The sequence below is a fragment of the Mauremys reevesii genome, linkage group 6 (assembly GCF_016161935.1).
Source record: "Mauremys reevesii isolate NIE-2019 linkage group 6, ASM1616193v1, whole genome shotgun sequence".
Lineage (NCBI taxonomy): Eukaryota > Metazoa > Chordata > Testudines > Geoemydidae > Mauremys > Mauremys reevesii.
The window spans coordinates 124,813,876-124,830,082 of NC_052628.1; the positions used below are offsets into that span (position 1 = coordinate 124,813,876).

The following is a 16,207-nucleotide window of genomic DNA, read 5'->3' on the forward strand; positions in this document are numbered from 1 at the left end:
TGTAACTTCCTAAATAAGCATTTTGGGGATGGGATTTTCAAAGGAAATTACGGGAGTAAGACAATGAAATACCATTAAATTTCATTCAAAATCCCAGCATAGGTGCCTAAATTTGGTGTCTCATGTTTGAAAATGTTGATTTGGATTTACATGTAATTTTGGGGTACATTATTTAATAATCCATGTAAAAATAATGCTACTGCAATCTTACATTTTTGATAACCAAGAAGTCAACTAATTTTGAGTTATTTGTGCTTCTACATGTCTGCCTTATAATGCGGCCTTTCATTTAATAATCATATAATATGGGCCATATCATATACTATATATGTGGCAAATAATAGAGCAACTTGAAGGAGCATCCCGTTTTAAATGTGCATTAACGATAATTTGACAGTCACTGTAATTTCATCTCAAATCCACAAGGTGTCCCCATTTCCCCTTGCAGATCTTGCTGAGCTAGTCTACATGTTCACCTCTTCGCAGAGTCCAGTACTTTGCTTTTCTCACTAATATACAAGACATGAGAAATCTGTTCATTACAGCTGGAATTGCTGACATAACCAGGGCCATACATTTGTGCAAAGTTCTCAAGCTTTGACAAAATGGAGGATACCCGTGGAATAAATTTTTAGCAGGTTTTGTGGCATCCATCAGCAACATGGAAAAGTTGCACAAAATGATCATCCTAGGCCCAGATTTTCAAACCTAGGTACCTCAAGTTAGATTCCTAAATTACACTTCATGTGAATATTCACATTGAGTTGATGGGACCTGTCATGTGCAGGAAGTTAAACACATCCAGGTTTGCAGAAGCAGGGCCTTAGTCTCCTAAGTAAAAGTGACCTGATCTTATAAGGATCAAGGCCTGGTCTACATTGCAGAGTTAGGTTGATGCAAGGCACTAACTATGTTACTGTCTATGCTAAAATTTCACTCCCACTGATGTAACTCACTTGCTATGCCGATATAAATACTCCATCTCCATGAGTGGCATAGAGTTTAGACTGACATAATTAGGTTGACGCAGTGTCAGTGTAGATACTGCATTACTTACATTGGCTGTTAGTGGCATCCAGGAGCTGTCCCACAATGCCCCACCTTGACTGCTCTGGTCAACGTTTTGAACTCTGCTGCCCAGTGGCCAGGGACACAGGAAGCCACCCCTCCACTTTAAAGCCCCATGAATTTATGAAATTGCATTTCCTGTTTGCTTGGCTTGGAGAGCTCACCTAGGAACTCTTGAGTACTTCTAGCAACTGCCCAGCTGACCATGCCAGCTCCACGTTGCAGACGCGCTGCTGCCCGGAGAGCACAGGAGGTGTTGGATCTTCTGGGTCTGTGGGGAGAAGAGGCTATGCCGTGCACACTCAGCTCCAATCCAGTCGTAGAAACATTGACATCTACAAGCAGATTGCTCGGGGCACGGGGGAGAAGGGCTACAAGACTAGGGACCAGCAGCAGTGTTGCTTGAAAGTCAAGGAGCTGCAGCAGGTGTACCAGAAGACAAGGGAGACTAATAATCATTCAGGTGCAGAAGTGCAGACCTGCTTCTTTTACAAAGAGCTGCATGCCATCCTAGGTGAAGACCTCACCACCACCACATCCAGGGGGCTACTGGATACTTCGGAGGAACCCGAGTCAGAGGCAGTCCAGCCCGAAGAAGCTGTTCCCTTTCCACCTCCATTGCCCTCAGGAGTGAGATATTGACTAAAATCACCACCGCCTGTGGGAAACAGTGCCAGTATTTAGTTCAGTTGCCCTATCTGCGTGTGAGCTACCCCCGGCCTTATTGTCCCAACTCGCCGCCTCCTCCCCTCTGGGCCATACTCACCATGGCTGGCACTACCGCTGTGCTCTATAAATCCTAATGAGAATATAGTGCGGGTAACTTGTGTGAATCAAAGGGAGTGAGTTAAGTATACCAAATTTCCTTTTATCTTGTGACTACACTCGCTATAGTACCTTTGTGCATTGCATCTTTTGCAGCTCGAAATGTGGCCTTGAGGGTCTCTCCATCCATAGCAGCGGAGCGGCTCAGCCAGATAAGGAGGAGAAGGAAGAGGATGTGGGATGATGTGTTCCAAGAGATCCTGCAAGCCTCTGCTGCTCTGGATACCGAGCACAGGGCTTGAAGGATCACCCTCACGGACAGCCTGGCCAGGGATAGAGCAGAGAGGAGAAAGGCGCAGGAAAAGGAGAGGGATGTGCTGCAAGAGATTCTAGCACTTCTCAGGCAGCAAACAGACATGCTGGAGACTCTTGCTGACCTTCAAGTTCAACAGTCCTATGCTTACCTCCCTCTGCAACCCATAGAGAACTGCCTCTGGGACCTCCCTACCTCCTCCCCCACACACATTCCATGTGGCATCCAGGGCCACTGCACTACCCCTCTACCATGCCTCCCCAAGGGAGAGTACAGGCAATCACAGCTGCTCATACATTGACCTGTGAAAGACACGCTTGGTGTGTTTCTGAAATGGAAACGACTGTTCTTTCCCCTTTAAAAGTTCTTTTCCCTGTATTTATTGTGTTTTATTCAGTTACAAACTTATCTGTTCTTCAAGTGTTGTTCATGTCGATTCCAATCAGGTGCATGTGTGCACACGTGCCCAGTAGCCGGAAGATTTTTCCCATAGATGCATCCATTGGGTCAGTCCGGGCGCCCCTTGGAGTCGCGCCTTCATGGTGCCTAATATAGAGCCCGGCCGACCCGCCACCCCCTCAGTTCCTTCTTACCGCCAGTGACGGTAGGCTGGAACTTCCCGTAGCCCTGGCTTTAGCAAGCCTGTTCAGCTCCAGTTGTTTGTACATCGTTAGTTTATCTTAGTAGTTAGTGATTAGAGTTGTTGGGGTCTCTACCCCCCTTTTGAGTCCCCAGAGCCGTGGTATGCCGTGGTCCCTGGGGTTTAAAAATGGTGTGGTCTGCACGAAGTGCATGCCAAAGAGCGATCCACACTCCTCGTGTTTAGGGGGCCTAGGGGAGGGTCACCAAAAGGATCGCTGTAAGATCTGCCGCAAGTTCTGCCCTAGAACTCTTTAAAAAAGGGAGCAGTGGCTAAAAGTGAACCTCATGGAGGCAGCTCTACACCCCCATTTGGACCCTGGCTCAGGGGACATGGCTCTTAGCACTTCCTCGTTGATGTGGAGCACCCTGGTGCCGTCATCGAGTTCAGTGCCGAGAAAGGACTTATCCCGGGACACTGGGCACTGGCATGGCACCTCCCGAGGCACAGCGGAGAGCAGGCACTGGTCTCACTCGCTGGTGTCTCAGAAGAAAAAGAAGCTGGACAGTTGGTCACCCCCTGCTAAATCTAAGGAAGGGAGACCCCAGGTGGGCCACAGCTCGGGATCCCCCATTAGTGCTGTGTCAGCTCCTGCCAAGCCGAGGCAGTTGAGTCCAGGCCCCCACGTTCACTGGTCCCTACGGGCTAGCAGCTGCCACTTCCTTCGATGCTGGAAGCTTTCGAAGCTGCTCGGGATCTGCTGCACCTTACGGCACCGTTCTCACCCCCTACAAGGGAGGACCCAGGTGGAGTCGGGAGGGAAGCTGGCAATGATGTCCAGGCATTCCCCCTCTCCATGTCCTTTGGCACCGGCTCACTTGGACAGAGCTTTTAACACTCAAGGCACCGAAGCTCCACTCCTCCGTGGTCTTCAGTCTTGGAGACCTCGGAGTCAGAGTCTGACTCCTACCATTCTTGGGGGAGCAGGAGCCGATGATCGAGGTCAAGGCGAGACAGGCGACAGCCCCAGGAATCAGCAGAATCCACCACAGTGGCCATTTTGGACCCCCTGGGCCTTTCACCAGAGTCAGGGAGGGATCCAAGGGCACCGCTCCACAGCATCTTCGGTGGCCTCAGACACATTCATCCCGCCGTCAACTACGCAGCCCACCTTGGCACCTACCCACATGCCAATTCCATTGGCTGGGGCACCATTGCTGGCACTGGCCTTGGCACAGACGACTCTTTCAACCTCGGCACTGACTGCGTTCTTGGCACCGACTACTGTGCCGGTACCAACAGCATTTTCGGCACCGCAGCACCGACAGCGGCACAGACAATGGCCCCACCACCTTCGTTGGCTCAGGCAGCTGGTTCGGCACCGGCTCCTCCCTCCCCAAAAACCACAGAGGCTAGGCGAATCGTCCTTGTCAGGAGAAAGGTCTACTCTATAGGGGGTCTGTCCGTATTTCGAACCAGATGGCCATCGTCAGCAGGTACTCTTATAAACTCTGTGCAGTGATGGCCAAATTTTCAGAGCTTCTCCCTTCAGACTCCCAAGCCGAGTTCTCAGCCCTGGTGGAGGAGGGAAAGCTAGTCTCCCGGGCTTCCCTCCAGGCCGCGTTGGACGGTGCTGATGCCACCACTAGTGTCATGGTTACTAGGGTTGCCATGAGAAGGGACTCCTGGCTCCAAGTCTCGGGGCTCCCCTATGAGGTCCAACAGACCATTCAAGGCCTCCCATTTGAGGTGTGAGTCTTTTCTCTGAAAAGACAGACAAGAGGCTGCATAGCCTGAAAGACTTACGAGCCACCCTCAGGTCTTTGGGCCTGCATACTTCCACCACATAGCAGGAACACTTCAGGCCACAACCTCCTCTGAGGTTCTATCAGCAGAACCACCAGGACGGTTCTCGGAGGAGGAACAGGAGTGGCAGGAAAAGACAACACCCATCCTCAGACCAGGGCTCTGGCCAACCCAAACCACCTTCCAGCCCCAAACCGGCCTTTTGAGGTGTGGTCCAGGATGGTGCACCAGAACAAAAACTGGATCTACCCCATCTTACCTTTTCCTCCCGACTGTCCTCCTTCTACCGTGCATGGTCCCGTATCACTTTGGACCGCTGGGTGCTCCGCACGGTAGAGAGGGGATACTCCATCCAATTCTGTGACCTCTCACTCTTCCACCCTCCTTCCCCGTCCTTCTTCAGGGATGCTTCTCACAAACAACTCCTTATCCAGGAGGTGCAGTCACTCCTATCTCTAGGGGCAGTGGAGAAGGTTTCTCAGGAGCAAAGGGGTGAGGGCTTTTATTCCCAGTATTTCCTAATACCGAAAGCTAAAGGCAGCCTCAGGCCTATCTTGGACCTGCAAGAACTCAGCATTGTCTCTTTGGCCTCCATCATCCCTTCCTTGGTTCCAGGGGACTGGTATGCCACCCTTGACTTGAAGGATGCATATTTTCAAATCGCAATCACTCAGCCCCACAGGAAGTATCTCCAGTTTGTGGTCAACAGTACCCACTACCAATTTACCGTTCTTCTGTTCAGCCTATCAGCAGCACCTCGAGTCTCTACCAAGTGCATGGCAGTCGTTGCTGAGTTCTTGCACGGGCACCAGGTACAGGTGTTTCCATACCTCGACGACTAGCTGATCGGGGCCGCTCCAGGTCCCAAGTGGAAGCTCAGGTCAGATTAATCAGATCCACCTTTGACAACCTGGGTATCCTTCTAAACGAAGCAAAATCGACTCTGTCCCCCATCCAGATGATAGAGTTTATAGGGGCATTACTGGACTCGACCCAAGCCAGGGCATGCTCGCTGGAAGCAAGGTTTCAGGCCCTGACTGATATCATTTGAGGCCTCAAACAGTTTCCCATCACCACAGTGAGGAACTGCTTATCAGACACGTGGCTGCCTGTACCTACATGGTGCAGCATGCCAGACTCAGGTTTCGACTTCAGGATTGTGACCCTGCCTCACCTGGTCCTTGACTCCCTCCTGTGGTGGCTGTGCAGCATGCCAGACTCAGGTTTCGACTTCAGGATTGTGACCCTGCCTCACCTGGTCCTTGACTCCCTCCTGTGGTGGCTCGACCCTCAAACACCTGATTGGAATGGACATGAACAACACATCTCGAAGAGCAACAGTTATGAGAAGGTGAGTAACCATTTTTTTCCATGGGTATGGAAGAAAAGTCTAGTTATGGAAATTTAATTCATCTTACTAGTTCACAGTGTATGCTGGCTGGGGCTGACATCATTCACAGGTAATAGTTAGAGGTGCATTTGCAATGTTATATTACTACTACGCACAGCACTCATTACAAGCTTCATCCTGGGGGTGGAAAAGAGCAATGCCAGGTAGAACACACTGCAGCAACACACATTACTGTGACTCTCTATTGAAATGGTCTTTCAAAGCCTCCCTGACCTGAATAGCTCTCTACTGAGCCCTTCTTATAGCTCCGGCTGCTCAAAAGCAGCAGACAGTCATTCCACCTCCACTGTCCACCCCGGGAGAAACTTTTCCCCCTTGGCTTCACAGGTATTATACAAGACACAGCAAGAGCTATAACCATTGGGATATTTTTCTCACTGAGGTCCAATCTCAAGAGCAGACAGCTCCAGCGACCTTTCAAATGACCAAAGGCACATTCAACTGTCATTCAGCATCTGCTGAGCCTTTAGCTGAAATGCTCCTTGGTAGTGTTGAGGTGGGAACAAGGAGTAGGTTGGGTCTCCCAGGATCACTGTTGGCATTTCAACATCCCCAATGGTAATCTACTGGTCTGGAAAGAAAGTCCCTGCTTGCAGCTTTCTGAACGGGCCTGTGTTCTTAAACGTGTGTGCATCATGCACCTTCCCAGACCACCCCACGCTGATGTTGGTAAAGCATCCCAGTGATCCATCAGCATTTGCATTATCATAGAAAAGTAGCGCTTTCTGTTGATGTACTCTATGGCAAGGTGGTCTGGTGCCAAAATGGGGATCTGCGTGCTGTCTATCGCTCCACTGCAGTTTGGGAACCCATGTGCTGCAAAATCATCCACTCTGTCCTGCACATTGCCCAGAGTCACAGTCCTTCATAGCAGGACATAAATTAATGGCCCTGCATGCTTGTATCACAATAGCCCCCAGTGGTAGCAATCGGGCATTGCCAGTTTCCACAGAGCAATTGTCACTCTCTTCTCCACTGTCAGTGCAGAGCTCATTTTGGTCTTGCTGCACTGGAGGGCTGGGATGAGCTCTGTATAGAGATCCAGGATGTGGCCTTGCACATCCGAAAGTTCTGCAGCCCCTGCTCATCATCCTGAAACCTCATGACAATGCGATTCACCAGTCAGTGCTCATTTCTTGGGCCCAGAACTGGTGCTCCACCATCTGCAGCTGCTCTGTGAATGCCGCCAACAGCTTTGAATTGTTTGTGTCCCACAGCAATCTAGCCTCCAAGGAATGGTCATGGCTCCTCTTGCAGCTCTGCAAATACTCTAGAATCAGGCCCCCCAGGCTTGCAACGCTCATCACAATAGTTGTGAGATGTCCAGGATCCAGGCTTCTGATACAGATTGCGGACATTGATGGGGGACATACAGGTTTGCAAGGATTTTTGAAAAGAGGTGTGAAACATTGTGGGATGCAGGTGAAATTATGGGATGGAGAACACTGCATGATGGGAAGTTGACTCATTTTGGTCCCATGAGACATTGCAAAACCTTCCCAAAACACCCTGCGCTAGATGGTAGCAAGTTGCACAGTGGGATAGCTACTCATGGTGCATGGCATTCTGCATCGATGCAAGTGCTGCTAGTGAGGACGGGCACTGCTGACACAAGCAGCGTAGCATGGACACACAAAAACGATTGAATTACTGGCTGTATGCAGATGTAACTTAGGTTGACATAATTTTGTAGTGTAGACGTGCCCCAAAGCAACTACAGTTGGTCTCCAGGAGCTGCTGCCAGCAGTGTCCCAACCCTGCCATCAAGTGGTGGTGCAGCTGGACCAAAGAAGCAAATAGAAGGAGAGGGAGGGAAGGCACAGAAAGGGAAAATAGAAAAGGAGACAGAGAAAATAACGGAGGAAGAATGGCAGTGTCAGGAGAGAAAGAAAAAAGGAGAGGGATGGTGGTGATCATGGGATGTCTCTGGGAAGGGACAAGGAGACAGAGCTGGGGGCTTGGGTGAGTGCATGTGGAAGAAGGAAGAGATAGTGTGTATGGGAAGGAGGGGCAGTGTGTGAGGATAGAGGAAGGGAGAAGCAGAGAGAGGGAGGGGTCTGTGGGGGGGGATGTAGGAGTGAGACACTATTGAATAGTAGCCCACAGTACCTTCACGCTATGGAAGGGAGTTGAGGGAGGAGGAAGGGACCCCTGCTTTGAAAATACTGTGTGTGCTGTGGGGTGGGAAAGCTACTCTCATCTCATTGTCTCTACAGGAGCTGATGGGGGGCAGCTGGAAATACTGCTGTGGAATTGAGATAGGTTCCAGGAAACTACACTTAATCTAGAGGTGCCCTCCAGTCCTTTGCTGACTGGTAATGGCCCAGAACAGCCTGATTCTGAGGGGCTACCATGGATGTCCCTGGGGCAGGTGTTGGGACAAAGGGGGAGTCTGTTGAACTGGATTCTTCTCCGGCTCTTCTGGTGATGAGTGGGCGTTGGCAGGGGGATCAAACTTCAACCCCAAAACTTCATTACAGGAGCTGCCACTCGCTTACTGGCTCTTCTAAGTGGTCCCTGCATGGTGTGGGAGAGCAGCAGGGCCCAGAGCTCCGTTACATTTACCCATTTCACCGTGACCATCCTGAGATTGTTCCCAAAATGACGTCACGATCAAACTGCATCAAAAGCCCTGGGGAGTCAAACACCATCCTGAAATGGCAGCTGAGCCCAAACGCCACTCTGAGGGCCTCTCTCTCTGGCTCTGGGCCTACCGGGAGTCCCTTCCCTACATGAGTGAGGCAGGGACTCTCCTGCTCTGAGTGTTAGACCTGAATAACTCTGTTTCTGTGTTACCTAGACCTGGACCTGCTGTGCTTATCCCCCTTCTGCCAGAGCAGTCTGCAGCCAACTCCTCTCTCCCTCTTCCTGTAGCTGTCACCTATTGTCCTCCAGGCTCCTCCCTGTCTAGCTTCTTCTCCAACTGAGTCTCTCATTTCCTGTCCTCAAAACTTCTCAACCTCATCCGTGGTGATTAAGGAACATAGGGATGGACGAGACCTCCAGGGTCATCAAGTCCAATCCTCTGCTATGGCAGGCAACCCCATCATATAATCCCCTTCATAAATGTACCAAACTCACCTTAAAACTAGTTAGGCTGTGTTAAGGTTCCTTCCCCACTCTGAACTTTAGGGTACAGATGTGAGGACCTGCATGGACACTTCTAAGCTTAATTACCAGCTTAGATCTGGTATTGCTGCCACCATCCCCCAAGTACTACCTTTTTTTTTGGGGGGTAGTCTTGAGAGACTTCACCAATTTCCTGGTGAACACAGATCCAAACCCCTTGGATCTTAAAACAAGGAGAAATTAACCATCCCCCCTCCTTTCTCCCACCAACTCCTGGTAGATCCAGATCCAACCCCCTTGGATCTAAAAACAAGGAAAAATCAATCAGGTATTAAGAAAAAGGCTTTTAATTAAGGAAAAGAAAAGTAAAAGAAAACCCTCTAGGAGAGATTAGCATACCAGCTACTCTCACAGACAACAGATTCAAAACACAGAGGATGTTCCCCTGGGCACAAATTTAGTTACACAAAAAAAACCCCAAATACCCAATTTTGATAATTCCCTTAATGATACCAAGACAAGTTACAAAGAAAATAAACATAAACCTATTTATTCCTTTCTAAAAATTACTACTCTGATAAGAGGCTGGTTCCTTGATCTTTTCCACTCCGGCTGAAACTGAAACTCTAAATAAAGGAAAACTTCCCTCCTTCCTTTTGAAACATCTTGTTCCCCCATTGGTTCCTCTGGTCAGGTGTCAGCTAGGTTAGGTGAACTTCTTAACCCTTTACAGGTAAAAGAGGCATTAACCCTTAACTATCTGTTTATGACGGGCTGTTTGCACCCTCCTTTCAGGATACATACTGGAGCGGAGTGTAAAATAATCACAGCAGGCATGTACAAAAGGGTTAGTGACTGCCCAGCGTTAAAGTCCAAATTTAAGGTTCTTTCATAAAGCAGTCACCACACCATTCCATGTGTCAAAGCCACACTAGCATGTCTCCAGTTTGAAGTAATGGAACAGGGAGTCCCACGAATTCTTGAGTTGGAAAGCAATCTGCAAATACAGATAATCAAATGGAGATATAACTTGCCTGTTGAATGGGATGCAAAAGATGTTCTTAAAGAACTTGGTGAGCTGTTTAACAGACTGGGGTACATAGAGGATATAACCCATCACACTGATAAAGATCTGAACATGCTGCCAAAAAGACAGACACCATGAAAAGCCCCATTAGCATCAAAAAGTAAAAAGATGAGCTTGAACAGATGGTAAATTAAGATGTTATAGGGATAACAGGATAGTCACTGTCATACAACTAAATCAGTTGAGGATCTGAATAGTTCCAAAAGATTCTAATATGGCCATCAAAGACGATCAGTATCCCAGGAGAACAGCTGAGAAAGTCATATCTAGATTTCAAACTGGAAATGTATTTTCAAATTTGGATGCAAGCCAAGGGTTTTGGCCAGTCCCTCTTGCTATAGCAAGGGCAAAACTCTGCACTTTAAACTTCCTTTTTGTAGATATTTGTTTAAGCGACTTCCATTCAGGGTGCCTGAGGGACAAATAAACATTGAGGCTGAATGGGTCTGATCCAAAGCCCATTTGAAGTCATTGATTTCCAGATACAGGAAGAATGAGATTTAGAAACTTGCATCTGACGAAGTGGGTATTCACCCATGAAAGCTCATGCTCCAATACGTCTGTTAGTCTATAAGGTGCCACAGGACTCTTTGTCGCCATTGAGAAACTTGTTCAATAATCTCCCCTATGGAACTGCTATAAGCCTCATCAGTTTAGTTATTTAACACTAGACCATAAGGACAGTGGGGGAAACAATCCTAGACTCCCAGAAATGTAGGTCTGGCAGGGACCTTGAGAGGTCATCTAGTCCAGCCCCCTACGCTGAGGTAGGTCCAAGTAAACCTAGACCAGTGATTTTCAAACTTCTTTTTCTGGTGACCCAGTTGAAGAAAATTATTGATGCCTGCGACCCATTGGAGCTGGGGATGAGGGGTTTGGGGTGTGGGAGGGGCTGGGGCAGAGGATTTGGGTGTGGGGGTGAGCTCTGCAGGGTGGGGCTGGGAATGAGGGGTTCAATGTGTGGTAGGGGGCTTTGGGCTGGGGCAGGGGGTTGGAGTGTGGGAGGGGTCAGGGCTCTGGGCTGGGGGTGCAGGCTCTGAGGTGGGACCAGGGATGAGGGGTTTGGGGTACAGAAAGGGGCTCAGTTTGAGGGGGGGCTCAGGGCTGGGGCAGGGGATTGGGGTGCAGGGTTGGGGTGCGGGTTTACCTCCAGTGGCTCCCGGTCAGCAGCGTAGCTGGGGTGCAGAGGCAGGCTTCCCGCCTGTCCTGGCATCACGGACCCCGCTGCACCCTGGAAGCAGCCAGCAGCAGGTCCGGCTCCTAAACGGAGGTATGCGAGCAGCTCCTCACAGCTCTCGCCCGCAGGCACCGCCGCCCAGCTCCCATTGGCTGGTTCCTTGCCAAAGGGAGTGCAGAGTTGGTGCTTGGGGCGGGGCAGTGCGTGAAGCCTTGTGGCTCCCCCACCTAGGAGCCAGACCTGCTGCTGGCCACTTCCAGGGCTCAGCGCAGTGTTGGAACAGGTAGGGACTAGCCTGCCTTAGCTGGGCAGCACTGCTGATGGGGCTTTTAACGGCCTGGTCAGCGGTGCTGACCAGAGCTGCCGCGACCCAGTACTCGGTCGCGACCCACAGTTTGAAAACCACGGACCTAGACCATCCCTGACAGGTGTTTGCCTAACCTGTTTTTTGCAAACATCCAGTCATGGAGATTCCATAGCCTCCCTTGGAAGCCTGTTCCAGTGCTTAACTACCTAACTACTTTTCCTAATATCTAACCTAAATCTCCCTGGCTGCAGATTAAACCCAGTACTACTTGTCCTACCTTCAGTGGACATGGAGAACAATTGAACACTGCCTTCTTTCTAACAACTTATTATGTATTGAAAGACAGTTAGCATGTCCCACCACAGCTTTCTTTTCTCTAGATTAAACATGCCCTTCTTTCAACCTTTCCTGCACTGGGAAAGTGAGACCTTTTCCATCCCTGAGGTCTATGAGTTAGTGGTAAAAGATATATTTGTATTATGGTCCGTCTTGGCTGTCTACCACTTATATTTTTTCTCACTTCATGCTATCTCTGATTTATAACGGGCTAGCACTGGTTATAATATAAAGAGTAAATGTGTCAGAGTTTAGGACCCAGAGATATTTTTTAGACTTACAGGCTGTGACAGCTGACTGAAAATCAATGAAGTGTACTTTAAAAAGCTTCCTAGTGATGCAAGATTAGGCTTGGAATGCCCGATCCTTCTTTGCAGACACTCTGATCCTAATTAGTTCCTGTTCACCCGTTTCTAGGCTGGAATTTGTTTGCTTGTGAAAACAAACGCTGCCATGCTGCTGCTTACTCTGGTACCCCTCATTCTTTGTGTTAGCAACTCGGGTAAGTGCGATTTCTTCCTTTTCCACTGGGAATGCCAGAAATGGAGATTTCTTTCTGTAACACAGTTCGGTGTCTGCTCGCTGAAGTTAGGCATTAGCATTCATTGTTATAATAGTTCTTCTTCTTTCTTTTAAAACAACTCTGACTTGTAAACATGGTTATTTAAAAGCCTTTTAAACATGAGGCAATGAAGTTACTGGTAGATATTACTGGAGCAGAGGAGAAATGAAGAGTAACTAAAATAGCAGAGCCCCTTTCTACTCAGAAAAGTGCATCTTGGGTTTAGTATCCAATCCCACAAAATATTTGACAGTTGAGAAGAAAAGTAGTGTTTTTATGGGTGTGTGAGGGAAAGAGAGAGAGTGTGTGTTGCTAAAGAAGAGAAAATCCCGAGCATCGAGATGAACTGCTAGCCGCTCAAGTGAAAAGACGAAAGGCTAAAGGTACCACATCATGTGTAGAAAGCTCCCTCCACCATCCTTGCCAGCGCTTTTTCTATTCATTTATCAACTCTTTTGCCGGTAGGATCAGAAACCACAAACCGCTATAAATGAGGAAAAGTTAACAAGGGGTGATATTAAGTGGTATGGCAAGTTTGATGAATTCACTGTACACACAATAAATGTGGTGATGAACACTGAAACTTACACACGCACGAATCAATGACATTGGAGATGGGTCTGACCTACAGCATCTGATAATCTTGTTAATCTTTCTTCAAGGGCAACATTGCTTCTTTCAGTGTATTCCCCGCTGCTTCATCTAGTCTTGTTGTAAAAGATTCTAGCCTAAGGTCTTCTCACATTTCTTTGAGGAGATGAGATCATGGCAGGATAGACCTCACAGGAAGGACTTTTTTCCAGCTATTCAGCCTATGTGTTTTCTGTGCTCAGTTTTACCCCATTTTTCTTAGTTCCCGAAACAGCCATTTTCCTTCTTTAGGGCTTTAGGGATGCCTGTTAGGCACAGCCCAGAGGAGAGGGGGGGCTGTAATACCTGGAGACATTGTGTAGCATGTAGCCCTTGCACCAGGTGGCGCATGCCTGCGATTTTATGGGATGCAGACTGCTCAACCCATGCTAGGGAGGGGGCTGGGCCATAGAGTTGCCTCTTCCTTGCCTCAGTCTCCTGCATTTGTGGACTAATTTATGCCCAGTGGATAACTGATGTCACCATTTACACCACAGCTGAATTTGACCAAGGCTCATTCCAGCTGTAAGAATCATCCCGCCAAGTTTCCATTATGCCCCCCAGGTCAGAGTCAGGGCCCATGTAGTCTGTGACATATGTTCTATGAAAACTGCTTCCTCTTCTCTACTGATTCTGTGGCATAGGGACGCTTCTGAGCCAGGTTCAGGGGAGGGCTGTATTACATTAAATCAGGAAAGAGATAGGGGATGTTGTTCATTGTTTTCCAGCTAAATCCAGCACGTTTCCCAGGTTTGGGATGTTTTTCGGTTTACAGCCTCCCCTAGGTTGTCCCTCTGCTGTGAAATTTTGCCTGCAATGCACCACTGCAGCACTTGTCAGGGGAAGGTTGGAGGGCTGGGGCAGCTAGAGACTCTAGTCCCTGGGAACAGTGGGAGGCAGTTTGGGTTTGGGGCACTCAGATTCAGTGAGGCTTTTGGCAGTGGGCATGGGAAACGGAGTGAGCAGGCATTTGGAGGAGAGGGCTTGACCTTGTAGAGGCAGAGTCTAGTCCCTACTCCAGCCAGTGGTGGTGGGGCCAGCCAGCTGGGGATGAGCATGGTGAAATGCCCTGGTAGCATAGAGCCAGCTACACCAGCTATATACCATTCTCTCCCCTTCAGCGGAGAGAGCAGTATGGGGAGGGAGAGACTGGTGTGTTCCAACACTTCCCAGCTGGTATAACAGCCCCTAGGGTGCCGTTACAAACTGGCAAAACTCAGAGCAACCCAGAGGCTGCTCTAAATTGTACTGGGCGGGGGGCAAACTGGCTCCTTTGCTGTCTCAGTGCAGAGAAGGTGGAAAAGTGGCCAAAAGCCATCTGGTGCCCCACTCCCCCCACGCCAACTGTGCTCTGTCTCCTCAACCAGCTGCTCCGCTCCGGCTCCATATCCAACAATGAAGGACAGGCACTGGAGCTAGAAAGTTTCTGCTCAGAACCAGCAGTGAAACAGTCAACAGCGTTACCTTGTGCAGTGTTATTGTTAGGCTCCAGCGTCAACAACCTACCGGAGATGAATGAGGCATTTCCCATCCTTAGAGGCTCAGATGTAAGATGAGTGTTACATGAGTATATGTCCAGTTCCAGGCTGGGAGTAACCACAGGGGTTAGAAAATGGGTTTGTTTATATAAAAGCTCAGATCCGGGAGCATGTTTCTTACTTGCCCTTGCCCTCACCCTAGCATTATTCCCAGCCCACCCTGTCCGTTGGCCTCACACACATATATAAACACAGACTCCAGTCTACTCATATGTGTTTGCTGCAGGGCATTAGTATCTCCCACCTCCAGATTGCACTCTGAATGCATTGCCAGGCTCTGGATGAAGGGGAAGCCCCTCCCTCTCCCTTTGTTTAGATCGGGATAGACAACCTATGGCACGCGTGCCGAAGGCGGCACACGAGCTGATTTTCAGTGGCACTCACACTGCCCGGGTCCTGGCCACTGGTCCGGGGGGCTCTGCATTTTAATTTAATTTTAAATTAAGCTTCTTAAACATTTTAAAAACCTTATTTACTTTACATAGAACAATAGTTTAGTTATATATTATAGACTTACAGAAAGAGACCTTCTAAAAACGTTAAAATGCATGACTGGCACACGAAATCTTAAATTAGAGTGAATAAATGAAGACTCGGCACAGCACTGCTGAAAGGTTGCCGACCCCTGGTTTAGATGCTACCTAACGAATGCTGACAGGTCAAACACAGGAGACTGCCATGCCATCTGCTTCAATGGAAGGTGTCATGTAATCAGCGCCTTTAATCCATTGACCGTTGTCTAACTGCCAAGAAAGGACTCGCTTTTCTGTATCAGCCGTGGGTGTGTGAACATTCCCCTGCTTAAATGTCTCTGGTATCTAGTGAGTAGTTCCTGACAATCACAGCCCAAATGGGCCTGGCTGCAGCATGAATTCTTGTGCACCTTACACGAGGCCAAGCACTCTAGCAATGCCTCTACAGCCCCCACCCACTCAGTGTCGCGCTCTGTCCCCCTGAAAGGAGGATGAGCCTGCTACACCCCGGCTAACAGAGCTAGATCTCTTCGCTCAGACAGTAGAGGCTCATATGCTAAAATCTAAAGGTCCCAGGTTCAGTCCTGGGTGCTGCATTACGCCTGTACTCAGTCGCCCAGCGACTGCTGCTTCCCAATGCCTTGTGGGCCCCCACAGACCTGAGTGGGGCGATCCGGTAACACCAGCCAGAGGGCTGGTGCAACATGAGTCCAGTGTGGGATTTTACCACGGAAACACCAGTCTCTCCTTCAAGTGCTGTCTGTGTGACTACCAACTTCCCCTGGAGAAATAGGGGGTGGCCTGGTTCTGGAAGGCAGATGGCAGCTCAAGGGGGTGGAGACACAGCTGGCAGAGGGAAGCAGAGGAGTGGGGAGCCCAAACTTCCAAGCGGTATGTAGAATGGATGGATGTAGCCTTGCAGCGGTCATGCACCCCAGGGCTGAGCATGTATGGTGTGAGAGCAGTGGATCAATGGAATGGGGTTGATGACTCATAATGTTTGTGAATACGAACCATAATTATTGTGGTTACTTTCCTGCAAGTTCTCCACTGACCTGACCCCAACTGCAGTGGCCACCTGTTCA

At 49.1% G+C, this 16,207-nt stretch overlaps 1 protein-coding gene across 7 annotated transcripts in view; it reads left to right on the top strand.

The window, feature by feature from the left end:
- The window catches only part of CHRNB3 (cholinergic receptor nicotinic beta 3 subunit), a 127,736-nt gene that overhangs the window by 23,168 nt on the left and 88,361 nt on the right, over positions 1–16,207 (top strand). For 2 of the 7 annotated variants that reach the window (XM_039544683.1, XM_039544686.1), the window contains exon 2: positions 12,337–12,421. The exons of the other annotated variants lie outside the window; for them this stretch is intronic. In XM_039544683.1, the coding sequence (XP_039400617.1) occupies positions 12,373–12,421 (49 nt within the window). In that variant the 5' untranslated portion in view covers positions 12,337–12,372. The remainder of the gene's footprint in view (positions 1–12,336; positions 12,422–16,207) is intronic. 7 annotated transcript variants of the gene reach the window in all.